The sequence below is a fragment of the Giraffa tippelskirchi genome, chromosome 5, assembly GCF_054371585.1.
Source record: "Giraffa tippelskirchi isolate mGirTip1 chromosome 5, T2T-mGirTip1v1.2.pri, whole genome shotgun sequence".
In the NCBI taxonomy this organism is placed as follows: Eukaryota; Metazoa; Chordata; class Mammalia; order Artiodactyla; family Giraffidae; genus Giraffa; species Giraffa tippelskirchi.
Genome location: NC_137279.1, coordinates 19,302,585 through 19,323,749, shown reverse-complemented (window position 1 = coordinate 19,323,749; position 21,165 = coordinate 19,302,585). Strand labels below are relative to the sequence as shown.

At 42.2% G+C, this 21,165-nt stretch overlaps 2 protein-coding genes across 12 annotated transcripts in view; both read left to right on the top strand.

Annotated features, from left to right (window-relative positions):
* The window catches only part of TDRD5 (tudor domain containing 5), a 98,807-nt gene extending 94,303 nt beyond the window's left edge, over positions 1–4,504 (top strand). For 5 of the 8 annotated variants that reach the window (XM_081485878.1, XM_081485876.1, XM_081485877.1 and 2 more), the window contains one exon: positions 4,157–4,504. In XM_081485878.1, the coding sequence (XP_081342004.1) occupies positions 4,157–4,437 (281 nt within the window). In that variant the 3' untranslated portion in view covers positions 4,438–4,504. Of the gene's footprint in view, positions 1–3,279; positions 3,496–4,156 lie in introns of those variants that run through there. The other 3 variants (XM_081485888.1, XM_081485889.1, XM_081485887.1) reach the window with 2 other exon arrangements.
* Positions 4,505–19,084: 14,580 nt separating this feature from the next.
* The window catches only part of LOC145504679 (protein FAM163A), a 110,711-nt gene continuing 108,630 nt past the window's right edge, over positions 19,085–21,165 (top strand). For all 4 annotated transcript variants that reach the window (XM_081485914.1, XM_081485915.1, XM_081485919.1 and 1 more), the window contains exon 1: positions 19,085–20,016. The gene's annotated coding sequence lies outside the window, so the exon portion shown is untranslated. The remainder of the gene's footprint in view (positions 20,017–21,165) is intronic.

Below are 21,165 nucleotides of genomic sequence, written 5' to 3'. Positions count from 1 at the left end.
TTTCCTATAGTCCATTCAGATTATGACGTCTTCCAAGATGTCAGTGAAGGCGCCTATTAACTAAATTTGTCCACATGCTTTGAACGCAGCCCTATTCCTAACAGCTAGGTGTCATTTGTCTCAGTCACCAGTCAGCCGAGTAAGTTCTTGGTGTCATAAGCCTTTTGGAACCAGAATACCTTAATCTCTGTGTTCTTCACACCATGGTAGACAGAAATTGTTTTAACTTTTCAGTCGAGGACTTCTTTAATATTAGAATCATAGTGTACCACTTTTGACATGAAATTAAGTGCTTGATGTACCCCAAAACTGAGTAGAGAACTTATTCACAAGTAAATTTTCTTGGTTATAAGCATAGCTTTCAGGAAATGCTTTTATTTTTCTGTTTGGTATAAACTTCGTTTTATATTTCTGTTAAATTTTTTAAAATATTTTTTAATTTATGGAAAATGGTTATATAGGAACCAGTGTTTACTTAGTTATTATTTCTGGTGCAGTTTAGATAAAAATTTGATGAGGAAACCAAAATATGACTCTCTGCCCTCTAAACTTCTTTTAACAGAACTCATGGGAAGTTATTGGGCTCAAGGAATTATGATCAGCCTAATTCTTGGAGTTTGAAATAGCATTTTGTTTGATTTATTTAAATATTTATGAAGTTGGAATTTGTTTTGTCAAAAATGTCAAGGTGTTTTTTGTGCTTTTTGTTGTGATGATTCTGCAGGAATGAAAATTTCACTTAAATATGTGACCTAAAGAACTTAATTGAGTACAATACAAAGTTTCATTATACAGTAAAAGCAAAGATTTGACATTCTTCTTGACTAAAATATTTGTCTTCATTTTGGGCACAACCTCTTTATTCTTCACGTACTTTGACCTTTGTGAACCTTTGCTATCCTGTAGATAAACACCTTAATTCCATGAAATTGGAGATTCGTTCACACTGGAGCCTTTTAAGTACTTGGCAGCTACTCAAAGACTTGTTTTCTTTTTCTTGTTCACAGCAACATTATCGACTCTTTGTAAGTTGTCTCCCAGTTTCTTAAATGCTCTCTAGGGACTATTCCACACACTGAATACCAAACCTCATCCCATCTTGCTGTGACTGGAGTTCAGTGCTGTTTCAGTCACTTCCTGCATTTCCTGATTCCACATACAGAAACTTTCCTGCAGTAGCTCTTCTGCCTAGAGCATAGTATTTCCAGGTACTTCTCAACTCCCTTTAGGTGATGTCTGGTACAAACTCTTCCTTAACCTGTCATTCCACAGGACCATAGCAGAAACCAAAGACTGAGCTCAGTTCATTTCTTACTGCAGCAAAGGACTTCTTGACAAAGGTATCCTCTTACTACAGTACTGTTACTCATATGGTCTGATAAAAAAAATCTTCTCATGGCCATGTATATGACAATACCTGTCAATTAAATGACTGTATATGTAACATTTAAACTACTATTAGACAAAATGTATCCCCGCAGATTGTTCCTTATTTCCTCCTCATGATACCTTCCTCCTAATGGATGCAGGTCTTTGCCTAGGGGGTGAAACTTGAGCAGACATACCACAAGTTTATCCTCTCTTTTCTGAATTTTAAAAGCAATAACTTTTCTTGTACTGATCAGGAGTGGGACAGAGGCCTGTCAAATTGTACCTCTTAAATGTCTCATTAGTCCTCCTGGTTCTCTGTAGAGTTATTGAATTGAGAGAAGAGGGGTGGAACTTTTAACTATAATTAAGTGATAACATCCTTCTTATGTCTCACATTGTAGGCAGTGGAACATCTGTTTATGATCAAGTAGAATGTTTATCAACAACCTTTTCTGCAGTTGATGCAGATTTATCTTTGATAAACTATTTGGACTCAGAAACATAACTCCACCAAAACTTTTTGGTCTTCATTTACTTTCTGCATGGAATTGATGCAACAGTTGACTTTATCCAGATTTATAAGGCTTGGTAAAGTTGCCTCAAAACATGAATTAAGAGAAAAATTGTGAGTTTTACAGTAAAGGCCAAAATCAGTTCTAGCAAACTTCATGGAATTATCAATAAACCTGCATTCTGTACTGGCTTTGCTTAGAACCACTTCAGATTTACAAAGTTATTCAACATTCAGTTTTTGGTATCAGTTCTAGAGTTCTGTGGAATTTTTATCAAGTCTTCTAAGTTGAACAAAATTAATGCTCATTGATGCTACTTTGTTCTTATACCATATCGTAAGTATGGAATACTCTTGAGACATAGTTTTATTAAAGACTATTAGTTTGAACAACTTGGCAAAATCATGTTTGATGTGAATGTAATGTTTAAGAATTTCCAAGTTCTATATGCTATGTATCACTGATTCCTAACCTTTTATGAGGTTATTCAGTTCAGTTCAGTTCAGTCGCTCAGTCATGTTTGTCAAATACTGAGAACTCTCCAGTGTCAGTCGTGTCTGACTCTGTGACCCCATAGAATTCTCCAGGTGAGGATACTGGAGTGGGTAGCCATTCCCTTCTCCAGGGGATCTTTATGACCCAGGGATCGAACCCATGTCTTCCAATTGCAGGCGGATTTGTTACCATCTGAGCCACCAAGGAAGCCCCCCAGAAAGTGCACATTCGTACAAAATTGTTCCCTATTTTCTAGGAGTCCATGACTCCTGAAACCCACGTTACACATTCTTGAACAGAAAAAGGTCAAGAAAATCACCCTTCCCCACCCAGGCCCTACCTCCATCCCTGGTGTCCCTGCCACCATGCACTAGTTGCCTGAGATATAAATCTCAGTGTGGGATCATTCTTGACTGCTCTCTGCCCTTCATCTCACATCCAACCCATCATAAAAGCCTGTCAAATGCTACCTCCTAAATAGCTCACCAGCCCTTCTGTTTCTCTGTGGAGCTACTGCCACCACCTTAGAATCACCTCCTTTCTGGTAGGTTGGTAGGTGTTCAGTACATTTTGAGTGAATGAATGAGTAAACAGGACAGAGAATAGGGTATAATTCAGGTCAATTGAAATCTTGATCTCTTTCTGCTAGGCTATATTCTGAATATCTGTTAAACAGAAGGCTTTAGTGGGAAGAGTCTGATCAAATATGAGCAAATAGCCCATTTAAACTTTGAATTTCGAGTTGAATAAGGAGCACATCTCCCAGGAGAAAACTGAGTAGAAGGACTGGAGATGTTGTGTCTAGGTTATTCTTCTGCACAAACCATATTTCATTATTTTCCTGGTTTGGCTTATGAAAGAAAGTGCCAAAATAAATAAAATTAAACTTTTACATTTGCAGCTTCTCGGCAACCAGCTTCTTAGCTTTCTCTCAGAGAAGTTTGATTTACCAGATTGGCTCCTTGTAGTTTATGGCTCTTCATTCTTGGAGGCACACCTTTGATGTCCCATCTTATTTTCCAGAAACTCCTTTCAGCACCACAAGACCCCAGTTAAGTGATCAAACAAAAGAAATGGATTAAAATTGTTCTTTGGGGTTAATATACTAGTTTGGACATAAGATGTTTTTGTGGGCTTTCTCAGTTGGGGCTAAATTGAGTTGTGTAATGGGGGGGCGGCAGGATTGTGACAGTGCTACTTATAGTTTCAAATAATGGCCTCCAGGGGCAAAAACAAAAGACACCAAAGAATGTGCTCTTCTTACCAAGAACCTCCTTTTTAGCTTTTGGTGGCTTTTATGTCATTAATACTTTTAAAAGTACTGTTAATACTTTTATGTCATTAATGCTTTTAATGACTTGGAAGATTCATGTTGTGAGATTTCTGTTTTGAATTCTGTGTAGTGATTTGCAGCTAAAGAAATGAGCAGGGGAAACTGCCACTGGCTTTCAACTTGCTAGATGGCAAAGGTTAAATTGAAAATTCACATTGAAAAATCAAATGCTCATGACTGCCCATTACGAGCATTTCCAAGCCCACAGGAAGGGCAGAAGTTTACCAGCCTGGCCCTGTGTTTCAGTCTCCTGGGGGACTTTCAAAAAGGTCTGAAGCTTGGACCACAGCATCCTCCAAAAGTTTTGGTTTTATTAGTCCCAGGTGTTCGATAAGCTGAAGGGCCAAGAACTACTGTGCAAGAAGATAATCCCAACTACAGGAAAAACTACACACTGTGTCCTGACCTTTCTCACCAAGAGCTTTATTTATTTTTTATCTTTTAGCCACACGGCATGTGGGATCTTGGTTCCCTGACCAGGGATTGGAACCCACATCCCCTGCGTTGGAAGCTCAGAGTCTTAACCACTGGACGATGAGGGAGGCCCCCTCAACCATGATGGTTCTTGGGGAGGGCTTAGACGAGGCTGCTGTTCAACTTTTTCAGACTATTCCTGCTGGCCCCTTCAGCCTGCCCAATTCCTCGTCCTTTGCCTCATCTGTCAGGGTCCAGTGTCCTCCAGCCCCCCACCGCCCCTCACTTTCCCTCCCAAGTGCAAAGACGTGAGCTGCTGTGACAGACTGGGGGGTTATCCCTCAGAAACACTGCTGTGGGAATAAAAACTTGAGAACTATTGTGTTAGAAAATCATTATTATTTGAAAAATGGGGTGGTGATTGACTTCTGCAACCAAATTTTTAATATTAACTGAAAACATTGGACAGGAGATCTACCCTCAACAGATTTGGGGGTGCACAATACAACATCATTCACTACAGCCAAGATGTTGTACAGCGGATCCCTAGAACTTACTCATCTGAATTTCTGAGGTTTTAACCCCATTGACTGGCAACTCCCCATGTGCCCTAAAATGATTTTAAGTTAGTTATCTGATATCTAAATCCAGGTTCTTTGATCTCCCTTTGTGGCACTTTCCCACTCAGTATCGTAAAGACTTAACGTGGGTGGTGTGATACGCTTCAGTTATGGTGGCTCTTTTCCCCTCTCAAAAAGGACCAAGTGTCACGGCCCCATGACAAGTGTGGGAAGGGCAAGCCCAACAGATGGAGTCAGTAGTAACTGTTTTACTCTTTGTTAACCAGTTCTCATTTTATCTTGATTGGACAAGAGAAACTGATACAATTGGAAACTTGATAGGAAACCTTAACAAAATTCAGTTTCCTGCTGTCTTTGGAAGGAATCTATAGCAGTGTTGGGGTGGTCTGGTGTCACAGAGGGCATTAGCTGCCGGCTATGTTGCTAAAACCTCCCAGGCTTTCCTTCAAGACCAGACATAGCTGAGTTTAGAACAGCAGCTGCTAAAATGGGACAGAGCGAGTGAGGAGAGCGCTACGGCGACGGCGGCGGAGCCGTCGCTGGACGGTCGAGAGGAAAGCGAGGCCAGAGCCTCTGCGACTAGGTGAGAGGCGGGAACCCCGGGAGGGAGAGGCGGGCTGCGGGCCCCTCCTCGTCTGCCCCGGGCCGCGGCTCTGGGGAGCTGTGGAGACAGGCCCGGTTGAGGCGGAGGCAGTACCCGCCGCCCCGCCCCCGCCCCAACCCCGACCCCCACCCTCGACTGCCCTGCGCTGGGGGTGCAAGCTTCTGCCGGATGGTCTCCGCGCGGCTTGGCGGGGCCACCGCCCTCTGGAGGGCCAGGACCCAGAGCGGAGCCGTAGGGAGGGGCCTGGTTTGCAGATGCGGAGCCTGGGGACGCCGCCTGGGGCGCGGAAGCAGCGTAGAGGTGGCGAAGGTGGGGCGGGATAGTTAACGGAGGAGCAGGTTTGTGCGCTTGAGGGTGGCAGTGCAAGGAGGCCTGTGATGGAAGGATTCTGGATCTGGGGACGAAGAAAGTCATGGGAATAGGGTGATGCTCAGAAAAGGGTGTCCTTGGAGAAGGTGCGGAGCCAGGGCGCATGTTTGGCCTCTCGGAAGTCGGCATTGACAGAGACTGGGGGGAAATCAGCTGGGAGTGAAGGGAGGACAGGCTTGGGACACGTGGGTCTGGAGTACGAGGCACTTCCTAAAACCGGAAGGTGACTGAGAGACGAAGGTTTTAGGTGAGATGTGGGTGCACGCTGTTTGACTAGAAGGCGTCAGGAGGCCGGTTAGGAGAAAGTATACAGGGAGCAAAGGAGATACGTTTATGTGCGGTAGCTGAAGAGTGTGGATCTTTAATGAGTAGGTCAGCAAGAATAACTGCCCGTATGGTCAGGTAGGAGTTAAAAAGCCAGGTCAGTAGGTTCATTCACTACTCACTTGAGTTCAGTTCTGTCTTTCGTCATTCACAGTTATTGACGTGTCCGACTCTTTGCGACCCCATACACTCCAGCACGCCAGGCTTTCCTGTCCATCACCAACTCCCAGAGCTTACTCAAACTCATGTCCATCGAGTCCGTGATGCCATCCAACCATCTCATCCTCTGACGTCCCCTTCTCCTCCCACCTTCAGTCTTTCCCAGCATCAGGGTCTTTTCCAATGAGTCAGTTTTTCGCTCAGGTGGCCAGAGTATTGGAGTTTCAGCTTCAGCATCAGTCCTTTTAGGATCGACTGGTTGGATCTCCTTGCAGTCCAAGGGACTCTCAAGAGTCTTCCCCAACACCACAGTTCAAAAGCATCAATTCTTTGGCGCTCAGCTTTCTTTATAGTCCAACTCTCACATCCATACATGACTACTGGAAAAACCATAGCTTTGACTAGACGGACCTTTGTTGGCAAAGTAATGTCTCTGCTTTTTAATATGCTGCCTAGGTTGGTTATAGCTTTTCTTCCAAGGAGTAAGTGTCTTTTAATTTCATGGCTGCAGTCACCGTCTGCAGTGATTTTGGAGCCCAAGAAAATAATGTCTGTCACTGTTTCCATTGTTTCCCCATCTATTTGCCATCGATGGCCAAATGCTCAGACTTGTTAACTCTCACCTCTGAGGGTGATTGTCCTCCTCCCCAACACTCCTCCAACCCCTGTGACAGTTCATCTCATTGTTTTGCCTCAGCAGGAACTCATCCTCCCAGAAGCAATGGCACCATTATTATTTGCTTTTGATTGGATGACAGTGAGGAATCGTTTAATCCAATGTGTAGGTTTAAAGCGGAGAAGGCAATGGCACCCCACTCCAGTACTCTTGCCTGGAAAATCCCATGGACGGAGGAGCCTGGTAGGCTGCAGTCCATGGGGTCGCTAAGAGTCGGACACGACTGAGCGACTTCACTTTCACTTCCCTTTCATTCACTGGAGAAGGAAATGGCAACCCACTCCAGTATTCTTGCCTGGAGAATCCCAGGGACCCCGGAGCCTGGTGGGCTGCCGACTATGGGGTCGCACCGAGTCGGACACGACTGAAGCGACTGAGCAGTAAAATGGGACAGACAGCAAGAGTGAAAGTGTGCAAAAACCTTGTGGGAGTTTTAACTTGAGGATTATAAACCCAGGATTTCTCTACCTGAATTACCTCTCCGAGTAGATCTGGTGATGGGAATATTTCACCAAAGCTGGATTTTTTTTCAAAGCTGGATTAACAAAAAAATCTGCCCTGTTCTAAATTAATTGAAGTTCATGCTGCTAAGTCGCGTCAGTCGTGTCCGATTCTGTGCGACCCCATAGACGGCAGCCCACCAGGCTCCTCCGTCCCTGGGATTCTCCAGGCAAGAATACTGGAGTGGGTTGCCATTTCCTTCTCCAGTGCATGAAAGTGAAAAGTGAAAGTGAAGTCGCTCAGTCGTGTCCGACTCTTCGCGACCCCATGGGCTACAGCCTACCAGGCTCCTCCGTCCATGGGGTTTCCCAGGCAAGAGTACTGGAGTGGGGTGCCATTGCCTTCTCCCATTGAAGTTCATAGTTCTTCTGAAATCAGGTTTTGCTGTCTCCTCACTGCTAGGTGGCGCTCTGGGACAGGAGTTCTGTTGCCAATCCTGATGCTGAAAATCCTTTCCTTGACATTCTGTTGGTAGCACTGTAGTTTCAGTGTTGGAAATGGATAGACCTTGGAGCTCACTTTCAGCTACCCTCTCTTTTTTTTCTTGAAAAAAACAAAGTGACATAAGTGACTTCTTTGGGAAGTAAGGGTCTTAGAGTAATTCTCATAAGGTGGCCTTACCACAGTTTAAACTTTCTTTTAATTTGACCCCATAAGAAGCTACCACAGAGCTCTCTTTACAGAACTTGGACTTTAACCCTGTATGTACATCTTTATCACATGAAGGTATAGGGGAAGCTCCAACATAATCACATTCGGAAGCTACAACTACTGATGCTACCTTGCTCCACTGAAAAAATTCTAAGGAAAAAAAGTCACCTTTCCATCTTTATTTTGGACTTTCCAAGCAGATATACTTTTATCTCTTTTATAAATTTATGTTGTTAAAAAAAATGCAAAACTTTTACAATTGAAGCACATTCTGAGTCTTTAAAAGGGTTTTCTTATCCCAAGGCTTTAAATGTTGTGTATGTGCAGATTTTCTTGGAGAAAGTTCCCCGGATTCTTCAGATCCTCAAGAATAAGATTAAGAATACCTGCAGGAATTCTGCCGCTTGTGCTAGAAGACTATAGAGGAGATGGAAAGCAACTGTTAACCCTTGTGACTTCACTCTCAGGTGAAGGCAAGCGACTTCTCTGTGTGGAGAATGGGTTTGGCTCACAACAAGATCTTGAGTCAGTTATAATAACCATCACTTCATCGGGCTTTACACATCACCAGGCCACAGAGACAGCTGCCATCAAAAGTTAACAAGTTTGGATCACATTAACACAAGGATAGCAAATAAGTTCAGTACCCTGTCCCTTCTGGGCAGCACTGTATTTATAAAAGAGGTAGGCCAGCATTCACAAAAGAATTGCATAAATAATAAGAGCTTTATTGAATTTATGTAATGTGCCACAAGCCATTTGTTACAGATTATCTGCTTTATACAGATTATCTCATTCAATCCTTTCAGTAACACTGTGGAGTAGGTACTATTTCTACTCCCATTTTACAAATAAGAAAACTGAGGCATGAAAAGGTTAAGTATCTTTCCCACATAGAAATTGTGTCATAATAATGTTGATATTAATTTACTAAGTACTTATTATATCTACACCCAGTACATACTTTGGAGTTTCCCAGGTAGTTCCATGGTAAAGAATCCACCTGCCAATATAGGAGACGCAAGAGATGCGGGTTTGATCCCTGGGTCGGGAAGATCCCCTGGAGTAAGAAATAGCAACCTACTCCAGTATGGTTGCCTGGAAAATTCCATGAACAGAGGAGCCTAGCAGGCTCCAGTCCATGGGATCAGAAAGAGTCAAACGCAACTGAGCACGCGTGTACATACGTATTTGATTTTCACAGCATCCATATTACTATTCCTGTTTTACAAGAGGAGAAGCTTGAAGCTCAGAAAATTAATTTATCCAAAGTCACATCTCATATGAGGCAGGAACTAAATATCTAACTCCCCCAAAGAGTTGTCTACATTGTCTCCCATCATGTCTCTCCTGTTCTCTCCCAAACTCACTCCAATTCCACCCAAACCATTCTATCAAAAGTGCTCCTGTTAAGATCTCCTGTGACCTCCATGTTGCTAAATCTCAGAGTCAGTTCTCAGTGCTCATTTTGCCTGACCCATCAGTAGCATTTGATACCCCTTCTCTCTTTCCAGGACTCACCTTCTCTGGGGTTCCCTCCTACTTGTTGGTCGATGCTTGGCTTCTGCTTTCCAGGCTCCTCCTCCTTCCCCTGACCTCTCCATCTTGGAGAGCACCAGGCTTCACTTTCTTGCAAGTTCCTCCAGTCCCAAGGCTTTAATTACCGTCTATATGCTCCCATATAGCTACAGCCCAGAACACTCTCCTGAACTCTATACTCAAATGCCTACTTGACCTCTCCACTCAGATATCCAAACAACCTCTGAAGCTTAGCAGGTCCGAAATGGAACTCATGATCTTGGCCCTGTCTGCAGCCAGAACCATGGCTTGTACAGAGTCTTCTGTAATACCTGTGATTGCAACTCCCTCCATCTAACTACGCAGGCCCAAATCACAAATGCTTTTCTTTTCTCTCACATCTCACACCCAATCAGCCACAAAATCCTACTGGCTCTTCTTAAAATGTATTCATTGTTTATCTGAAATTCAAATGTAACTGGAATCCATACTTTTATTTGCACACTCTGCCAACTCTACCCACAAGGCCCTACCTAACCTGTGCCCCCTGTTACCTTCTGCCCTCATCCCCACAGCCTTCACCATGCTTGCTTCAGTCCTCCCACACTGACCTTGCTATCTTTTTGTCAACAGGCAGCTCCCACCTTTGGCTTTGCCTCGGCTGTTGTCCCTTCAGTATTTGCATCTCCTCAAAGAGTTCATTTTGAAAATTACTGCTTGACCCTACCCTCCAGATCCCTCTTACCCTGCTCTACTCTTTTTCCATAGCACCTAACATATGCTCAGTGGTAGAGAATCTGCCTGCAATGCAGGAGACTGGGGTTCCATCCCTGGGTCAGGAAGATTCCCTGGAGAAGGAAATGGCAACCTTTTCCAGTATTCTTACCTGGAGAATCCCATGAACAAAGGAGCCTGGTGGGCTATAGTCCATGGGATCGCAGAGAGTTGGACATGACTTAGAGACTAAGCAACAACAATGTATGATATAACCTTTTATTGTGTATTGGCTGTCTCCAACAACCAGATTATGAACTCCACAGGCAGACATTTTTGTCCATTTTGTTCATTATTGTATTCCAAGAGGCTTAAACAATAGTACATAGGTTGTTGTTCAATCGCTGTCATGTACGACTCTTTGTGACCCCGTGGACTGTAGCCCACCAAGCTCCTCTGTCCATGGAATTCTCCAGGCAAGAATACTGGAGTGGGTAGCCATTCCCTTTTCCAGGGGATCTTGCCAACCCAGGGATCGACTTGCATCTCGTACATTGCAGGCAAATTCTTCACCGTCTGAGCCACCAGGGAAGCCCTAGCACATAGGTACCAGATAAATGTTTGTTGAATGAATGATCTCGAAGGACTGTGCTCCTTTTTGTTGCGTTAGACCCCCTCTGTTTCAACTTGTCTCATGAGAAATATTTGAAGAACCTGAGAGTGTATAGTTGGGAGAAGAGATGATTGGCCAGCTTGGGGAGTGCACATACTTCTCAGCTGTGACGGTTCTCTGGGACCTTCTGGGTCAAGGCACAGAAATGTCCACATCTCTCTGCCCAGGCAATGGCCATGTCCCCTACCCTCAGCACCCTACTTAACAAAAAAGTTGCTTATTTTCTATACACAAGGCTCCATGCTAAACTCCAAGGATATGAGAATAAAGAAGATAATTCCTACGTAGAAAGACCTTATACTGTGGTGGGTTTGAGGTTCCTGCCTGTTTGGTAAAACAAAAGGGAATTGGGCCTGACTGGCCACATTTGCCCCCTTTCCAAAGAAAGCACCACAGCTTCCAAGCGCCCTCTATATCCAATCACCTCCTCCACTCCCAAGCTTTTTTCCTACTCTGGTAATCCCCAGAGAAAAAGCAGAGCAAACATTAAGCACAAGCAGTGAGAAGAACATCTGCTCTAACCTCACCATGACCCCGATGCGCTGGGCAGAGATAAATTAAAGCAAGTGCAGGAAGCCTGTTGGCGTCAGTGTCCAATGACGCCAACAGGAAGGTGGAGCGGGAGAGGGAGGGTGCGTGAGTGCTCACATGGGCACCAAGAAACAGACTTGCCGCTGAAAATCATTTCCTCCCAGAACATCCCAGGAGGGAAGAAAATCGTTACTACTGGGATAATAATGTTTACTCAATAACGTCGTATAAATCTTCAACCCACCTTATTTCTGCACTGTTATGTTCCTGAATTACTGATTAGAGACATCACCATCTTGATAGGCAATCACTCACTAGAAAATTCTAAAGCGTTTTGCAGAAGCGTAGTAGTAACACATCAGCTAGACAGTGGAGAAGTATCTTTGGGGGAGGATGGTTTTCTCACTTTCCTGCTTCATTCTGGATGGACCTTCAGCCTGTACTGGTCACTCAATGAGAGGGCTGTCAGTATTCTAATTCAATGAAAATTTACTATAGGCTTGTTTGACACAGACTGTGACACTTCCTGTTTCCACGATATTAAATTTACTGAAAGGGCTCATCTTTTATGAAAAGGAGATGGCTCCCTAGTGCAAAGGACCAGGCAGAGAGAGGGTAAAACCAAGTAGGGCTTGGGATCAACTACATGCCAGTAGCAAGACCTTGTTCTCTCTTCTTGTCAAAACTGACCAGATGTTAGCCAGAACTCGAGACACCTTAGATGACAGCCCAGGGTTCTAGAGGGAAATCCTAGACCTGGCAGATCTTGGAAGGCAGAACTGGCCCAGCTAAACTGGGGAGGATTCATGTTGATCCTCAGCGTCATTGGATTTTCATTGTCAACTCTTCTCTCTCTGACCTTTGTTCACTGTGTCCCATGAAGGGCCCTGCCCTTCCCCATCACAGCACACACAGGCCCTGCTGGTGGTGCTGGCCCTTGTTCCACATTTTAGAGGCACGATTAAGCTACCTAGTTTTTTTTTTTTTTTTTAATATATTTATTTGGCTGCTCTGGGTCTTAGTTGTGGCGTGCAGAATCCTCATTGCGGCATGTGGGATCTTTAGCTTTAGCATATGGGATCTAGTTCCCTGACCAGGGATCGAACCCCAGCCCCCTGCATTGGGAGAGAGGCGTCTTAGCCACTGGACCACCAGGGAAGTCCCTAGCTATGTGATTTAAAACTTTATCCATCACTCTTAGAAACTATTAGTGTCTTATAGTGAAATCTAGTTCCCTGGCTAAATCTTCCCTCTTTTTTTTTTTTTAACAATTGCACATGTAAAGAGAAGAGACTCTATGCTCTCTGCATATTTGCTTCAACAGCATGAAGATTTTCCCATCAGTCCTTTATCTTTGACTTAAACGTTTCTCTGGTTTTTGGTAATGATGTCCTATGAGGGATATCTTAAACTTGTTTTGGCACTGGGCATCTGTCCTTCCTGTCACGTTGATTAAGTGGGAATCTGGGGACCAATAAGATTCAAATTGCAAAAATAACTGTTTAAAATAATTTTACTGGGACAAATTACACCTTGAGCACAAAAGTCAGAGCACTATTTTCAATCATTTTAGTAGATCATGTCCCGAGAACAAAATGCTCAGGGTAAACCTGGCAGGCTGTCCACAACCATTGGGAACATTCAGGCTGGTGGTTCAGCACTGTTATTTTATGTGTTTGTTTTGCCATTACTTTCATTTTAAAGGTTAATAAAATTTCCACTGCTACAAAAGCTAGGATCTGACAGGATCCACTATCGACTTTATCCCAAACCCAATCTTCTTCCCAGGGAACTTAGCCATCTAGCAGGGGGATGTGGCGAAAACAAGTCAAAAGGAAAAACTAAGACTATCAGAGTTTAGATGACCTTTCTTGGAGTGCTTGCCTTTTGGAGAAGCAATGTATGAATGAAGAAAATGAGGATCTAAATGTCCAGGACCAAACAGGCCCTTCTTAGATGCTATGCCTCAAAGTACTAAGAGAATTAACTATAATTCTGAGACTACATCAAGAAGACAACATTCCATTGACCCTCCTCATAACTGAGACAACATCTAGTTATTTTTATTTTTTAACTGAAGGATAATTGCTTCATAATGGTGTGTTGTTTTCTGCCATACAACAATGCAAATCAGTCATAATCATATATATATCTGTATATATATATATATACATATTTATCCCCTCTTTCTTTAGCCTCCCTCCCCCCTCCCATCCCACCCTCTAGGTCATCGCAGAGTGCCAGGCTGGGCTCCCTGGGTTATATAGCAGATTCCTGCTGGATATCCATTTTATACATGATAGTGTATATATGTCAATGCTACTTTCCCCATTCACTCTACCCTTTCCTTCCCCTGCTGTGTCCACAAGTCTGTTCTCTACATCTGCGTCTCCATTCCTATCAACCGTTCCCTCTTCCAAATGCCAATTCCATCATTTCTAATTCCTCACATAAGGCAACATGAAGTGGTATTATTTTAACTATGAGAAGGTGTTAAATTTCTTTATCACTTTGTCCAAAAATGTGTGATTCAGTCACAGGCAAAATGAAAGATGGCTGTTAAGGATTTCTTCCAAGACAAATAAGTCTCCAGCTCTCCCAACTCAAAGGACCCATTTTAAACTGAGGAATTGGCTGCAAGAGGAGACACTGAAGCAAAGTGTGAATAAGTGTCTAGATCACTGGTCCTGAATGGCTGAAGCTCAGCTTCTTCATTCAGTCAACACATATTTGCCAGGAACCTACCATGTGCCAGTCATTGTGCTAAATGCTACAGAAATCCTGTCTTTAAGGATTTCACAGTTTGGTGAGAGGGTGGGCAGGGTGGAGGGAGCTTGCAGATAAGCAGCCATTGCAGGCTTGATGGGCTTCCCTGCTGGCTCAGATGGTAAAGAATCTGCCTGCAATGCAGGAGGCCAGAGTTCGATCCCTGGATTGGGAAGATCCCCTGAAAAAGTCAATGGCAACCCACTCCAGATTCTTGCCTAGAGAGTTCCATGGACAGAGGAGCCTGGCGGGCAACAGTCCATAGGGTTGAAGAGTCTATCACAACTGAGCAACCTGGGCTTCACAGGTGGTGCTAGTGGTAAAGAACCTGCCTGCCAGTTTTGGAGATGTAAGACACACGAGTTTGATCCCTGGGTCAGGCTTGATAAATGCTCTTTGGAGCATGTTTAGGGATCCTCAGCGGCACAGAAGGCCTGACCCAGCCTAGGGCTGGCGAGCAGTATACACTGCAGAGAAGGCTTCTTCGAAGTTGTCGCCTGTGCTCCGTTTTGAAAGTCATACACCTGTCTGTGGCTTTAGTGCACAGAAGGTATTTAGAAACCACTGAAAAGGTATTTCAAAAGCACAAAGAAAGGAAGTATGAGAGTTATATTCCAGTGGTTGGTGGGGATTTAAAAAATAGGGGAAAATATCCAAAACTTCTAAAGGAGGTAAAAGATGATTTTATGACCTTTGATGTCAAGCTAAGAGCATTTTCTAAAGAGCCTACCAAATTTCATTTGCACAACTGATTATGGCCTAAACATTTTACAAGTCTGTGAAATTTATAAGGTGACTTTCTTTTCTGCCAATTTAAAGCAGAAAACTCTGAGGTTTGTAGTTTATTGTCCTGTAGGACATTAACCAATTTGAAACTAACTTAGCAAATTTATTTCACCATTCTTTTTTCCACTAATTATAAAAATCGCAAGTTTTCACATTACCTTTAAAAACAGCTTTGCCATCCTGCTGGTTTCATCATTAGAGTAAATAAAACTTTAAAATGAGCATTCTGTTTTTTGTTTAAAAATCAGGTTTGTAACATTTGGGGAATTACACTTTGATAGGTAAGTATGACCAGAAAATCAATAGCTCATTATGAAAACATATACTGCTTGCAAAGTGCTTATTAAATGTTTTGAATTTAGTGATATTATCCAACCCTCATTAGCTACGTTCTCTGTTTTTCCATCTTAAGAAAAATAGGGATATTCAGTAATATTCTAGACTCAGCACTTTCATCTAGGCAGCAGTCTCAAACTCTTGTTCTGTCACCTATGTGCCCAAACAGGAACTGTTTTTCACTGCTTCATCTAGGGGCCTTATGGTAATGTTAATTTGTGGGTTTTTTCTCTTGTGCTTTAAAAAGAATAAACATTTACAGGGATTAATTTCAGAACACCAGAACCATACAGAACAATGAACCATGTAGAACAATACACTGGAACCAACAGGAAATGAAGGTGTATGCCTGCCAGGAAACCAGCCTACATCCTGCTGGAGTAGTGCAGTACTGTGACTTTCTTCTGAGCTTGATCATCACAAGAGCCAAAACTTTTGACATGAGTTTGAGTAATTTTTAAATTAGTTCACGGTTAAAATTTGTTCAGTTCAGTTCAGTTCAGTCGCTCAGTTGTGTCTGACTCTTTGCGACCCCATGAACCGCAGCATGCCAGGCCTCCCTGTCCATCACCAACTCCCGGAGTCTACCCAAACCCATGTCCATCGAGTCGGTGATGCCATCCAGCCATCTCATCCTCTGTCATCCCCTTCTCCTCCCGCCCCCAATCCTTCCCAGCATTAAGGTCTTTTCCAATGAGTCAACTCTTCGCATGAGGTGGCCAAAGGATTGGAGTTTCAGCTTCAACATCAGTCCTTCCAATGAACACCCAGGACTGATCTCCTTTAGGATGGACTGGTTGGATCTCCTTGCAGTCCAAGGGACTCTCAAGAGTCTTCTCCAACACCACAGTTCAAAAGCATCAATTCTTCGGCGCTCAGCTTTCTTCACCGTCCAACTCTCACATCCATACATGACCACTGGAAAAACCATAGACTTGACTAGATGGACCTTTGTTGGCAAAGTAATGTCTCTGCTTTTAAATATGCTATCTAGGTTGGTCATAACTTTCCTTCCAAAGAGTAAGCGTCTTTTAATTTAATGACTGCAATCATCATCTGCAGTGATTTTGGAGCCCAAAAAAATGAAATCTGTCACTGTTTCCACTGTTTCCCATCTATTTCCCATGAAGTGATGGAACCAGATGCCATGATCTTAGTTTTCTGAATGTTGAGCTTTAAGCCAACCTTTTCTCTCTCCTCTTTCACTTTCATCAAGAGGCTCTTTAGTTCTTCTTCACTTTCTGCCATAAGGTGGTGTCATCTGCATATCTGAGGTTATTGATATTTCTCCCAGCAATCTTGATTCCAGCTTGTGTTTCTTCCAGCCCAGCATTTCTCATGATGTACTCTGCATATAAAATTTGTAGAGGAGTTCTTTTCTTCTTCACTTAATTAATTGCATAAAAATTGATAGGCATATAGATAAATAAGATGGAGAGTGAGTATGCACCAAGCAAAGAGACCACACGTGCAGAGGCCTAGAGATGTGGGAATATAGGGAAGAATTTATTTAAGGAACTCCAAGCGGATCAGTATGACTGGATCACTGAGGAGCAGATAAAGTAATGAAGACATAAAGCTGCCCAAATAGACAGAAGCCAAATGAAAATGGGCCTTGCAGGCCATGCAAAGAAATGGAGACTTCTGAAGGCAGTAACAAGTCATTGAAGGATTTCAAATGCACTTTATGAAGACCACTTTGATAGCAAATATGAATTAGAGACTGAAGGAGGCAAGATTGGAAACAGGGTCACTGGTTAAGAGGTCATTGCAATAATCCATAATCCATGTAGAAGTAATGAAGTCCTAAAGGAGGACCTAGAGAATGGAGAGGATTAGGTTATCTCTCCTTGAAAAGAAAATGGTCCAAAGATCTTATCAGAAAGTGAAACTCTTTCACATGTCTTGTATCCACATCTGTTTGAATGAAAGCAAAGAGATAATAGTAACATTCCAAGCAGGAATTCTATCTGTCTTGAGTCTGTTCTGGAAATAATTCTGCTTCACATGTGGCCTCTCCAGCTGTATCTTTTGCTGTATATACATTTAAGATCTCAGAGTCTGTGAAACTTCCCCACATCCCTCAGAAGAGCACCCTGAGAGGAGTTGATCACATGGGAGAAACACTGAGCTACAGTTCTCTCCCTTCAAGTCTTTTAGAAACAGAAGTTTTTCATTTTCACAATTCCAATGACTCACTAATAATTAATCAAAACTCTCTTCCTTAAAAAAATGCATCATTTTCTTTTGCTGAAGTTGGTATTTTCTTTGGCATGCAGTGGAAAATTAGATAACGTTGACCTCTTACACGAGGCTAGGATCTCAAATGGTCATTTAAGAATGAGGAAACAGCTGCAGAGCCCGGAACCTAAAACCATCTGGGAAACTGGTGGAGTAAAAATCTCCAAAAATTTTCTCCTTCATAAAAGCAAAGAAAACACTAGCAAGATTGTGAGAATCAACTTGTTCTAAACCTTGGAAATTACCAAAGGCTTGCAGCAATCCAGGAAACGTTGGTTCAAGAAAAACCTGGTAAGAAGAGCAAGCTTTGTGGCATTTTAATTTGCCCTATTTCCATTCCCCCTCTCCCCAGCATCACAGTGGTCTTGAAACCAAGTCACTGTGAAAATCAGATATCTGGCGGCTACTGTAAGAAACACAATAGAATTGGAACTTCTTTGAAGTCCCATTACCAGAGAACTTCTATTTTTTGAACTCTCTGGCAGTTCCCTGGAAGACTCCATTAGCAAGAATATCTTTTTAAAAAATTTTATGTTGGAGTATAGTAAATCAACTATACTGAAACTAACACAGGTGTACAGCAAAGTGATGCAGCTATGCATAGCTATTTAAACTTATGGTTACCAAAGGGGAAATATTGGTGGGGGGAGATATTTTAGGAGGTTGGGATTAACATATACACACTATTTATATAAAATAATCAACAAGGACCTACTGTACAGCACAGGGAGCTCTACTTAATACTCTGTAATAACTTATATGGGAAAGAATCTGAAAAAGAATAGATACATGCAAATATATCTTCACTTACCTGATGTAGTGTTCATCCAGTGCAAACAACCTATTCTGTGGGTATATTTATTGAGAACAATCAGAGGCAATTGTTTTACATCATGAATGCCTGAGGCAGTGAATAATAGTTGGGACAATTTGTTGTTGATCAGTCGCTAAGTCGTGTCTGACTCTGTGACCCCCATGGACTGCAGCATGCCAGGCTTCCCTGTCCTTTACTATCTCCTGGAATTTGCTCAAATTCATGTCCATTGAGTCAGTGATGCTATCTAACCATCTCATCATCTGCTACCCACTTCTCCTTGTCCTTAAATCTTTCCCAGCATCAGGGTCTTTTTCAATATGCTGGTTCTTCACATCAGGTGGCCAAAGTATTGAAACTTCAGCTTCAGCATCAATCCTCCCTGTGAATATTCAGGATTGATTTCCTTTAGGATTGATTGGTTTGATCTCCTTGCAGTCCAAGTAACTCTTAAGAGTCTTCTCCAGCACCACAATTTGAAAGCATCAGTTGGGACAATAGGTGAACCAAAAAATCTTAAAAGTGGAGAATGAGATATATACATATTTTAAGGTTGGTGCAAAAGTAATTTTGGTTTTGCACTGCTGAAATTTACCATTTAATATTGGAATACATTATTAAATGTGGTTATGTTATACATTGTTTCAATGTATATTTCTTGCTTTATTTTTTGCTAATGACTTGTTACTTGCTGTTTATTCTATATGTATTTTAGACTACGGAAATGATGTTAGACCAAAAGCAAATTCAAGCAGTTTTCTTATTCGAGTCAAAATGGCTTGTAAAGCAGTGGAGACAACTCGCAACATCAACAATGCCCAGGCACTGCTAACAAATGTACAGTGCAGTGGTGATTCAGGAAGTTTTGCAAAGGAGGTAAGAGCCTTGAAGGTGAGGAGTGTGGTGGCCAGCCACAGGAAGTTGACAACAACCAACTGAGAGCAATCATCGAAGCTGATCCTCTTACAACTACATGAGTAGTTGCCTAAGAACTCAACATCAACCAGTCTACAGTCGTTTAGCATTTGAAGCAAATTGGAAAGGTGAAAAAGTTTGATAAGTGAGTGCCTCATGAGCTGCAAATCAAAAAAAATCGTTGTTTTGAAGTGTCATCTTATTCTGCACAACAGCAATGAACTGTTTCTCGACCAGATTGTGACATGCAATGAAAAGTGAATTTTATATGACAACCAGATTGTATATGACCAGCTCAGTGATTAGACTGAGAAGAAGCTCCAAAGCACTTCCCAAACTCAACTTTCACCAAAAAATGTCATGATCACTGTTTGGTGGTCTGCTGCCGGTCTGATCCATTAGAGCTTTCTGAATCCCAGCAAACCCATTACATCCAAGAAGTATGCTCAGCAAATCCATGAGATGCACTGCACTGAAAACTGCAAGGTCTGTAGCCAGCACTGGTCAACAGAAAGGGCCCAGTTCTCCATGACAAGGCCCGACCACACAACCAATGCTTTAAAAGTTGAATGAATTGGGCTACAAAGTTTCGCCTCATCTGCCATACTAACCTAACCTCTCACCAACTGACTACCACTTCTTCAAGCATCTTGACAACTTTTTGCAGGGAAAAGGCTTCCACAACCAACAGGAGGCAGAAAATACTTTCCAAGAGTTTGTCGAAATCTCGAGGTACAGATTTTTATGCTACAGGAATAAACATTTCTCATAGGCAAAAATGTGTCGATTGTAATGGTTCCTATTTTGATTAATAAAGATGTGTTTGAGCCTAGTTATAATGATTTAAAATTCAGGGTCCAAAACTGCAATTAACTCTTGCACCAACCTATAGACTGTTGGAAAGCTCTGATATATGTATTCCTGGAAATCTAGAAAGCCATGTATATCTTCAAGACTGTGCATATGCTCTGGGAAGAGCTTACATACAAAATTAACTCAAAATATATCAAAGACCTAATTTAAAAGCTGGAACTATAAAACTTTTAAGAGAAAATATAGGCATAAACCTTAGTGATCTTGGATTTAGCAATGATTTCTTGGATATGGGCTTCCCTAGTAGCTCAGATGGTAAAGGGTCTGCCTGCAATGCGGGAAACCTGAGTTGGTTCCCTGGGTTGGGAAAATCCCCTGGAGAAGGGAATGGCTACCCACTCCAGTATTCTTGCTTGGAGAATTCCATGGACTGTATAGTCCATGGGGTCACATAGTCGGACATGACTGAGCAACTAACACATACTTTCTGGATATGACACTGAGAATACTGGCAAAAAAAGAAAAAACATAAACTGGATTTTGTCAAAATAATCTTGTGCTTCAAAGGATACATCAGGAAAATGAAAATATAGCCCAAAAATTGGAGAGAATTTTTATAAATATATTTGATAAGGGACTTGTATCTGGAATATATGAAGAAATCTTACAACTCAGTAATAAAAAGGCAACTAGCCCAATTAAAATGGGCAAAGGATATTAATAGGCATTTCTCCAGAGAAGATAAACCAATGGCCAATAAACACATTAAAAGGTACTAAACATTAGCAAATAGGGAAATGCAAAGCAAAACCACAAAGTAATACTTTACACTCACTACTGTAGCTGTAATAAAAAAAGGATAGTAGCAAGTGTCACGAGGATGTGGAGAAATTGGAACTCTCATACATTTCTGGTGAGAATATAAAGTGATGCAGCTGTTTTGACAAGCAGTCTGGCTAAATACAGAATTACCATATGACCTGACAATTTTACTCTTGGCTGTTTACCCAAGAGTAATGACAAGTTATGTCTTTAAAAAAAACTTGGACATGAATGTTCATAGAAGCT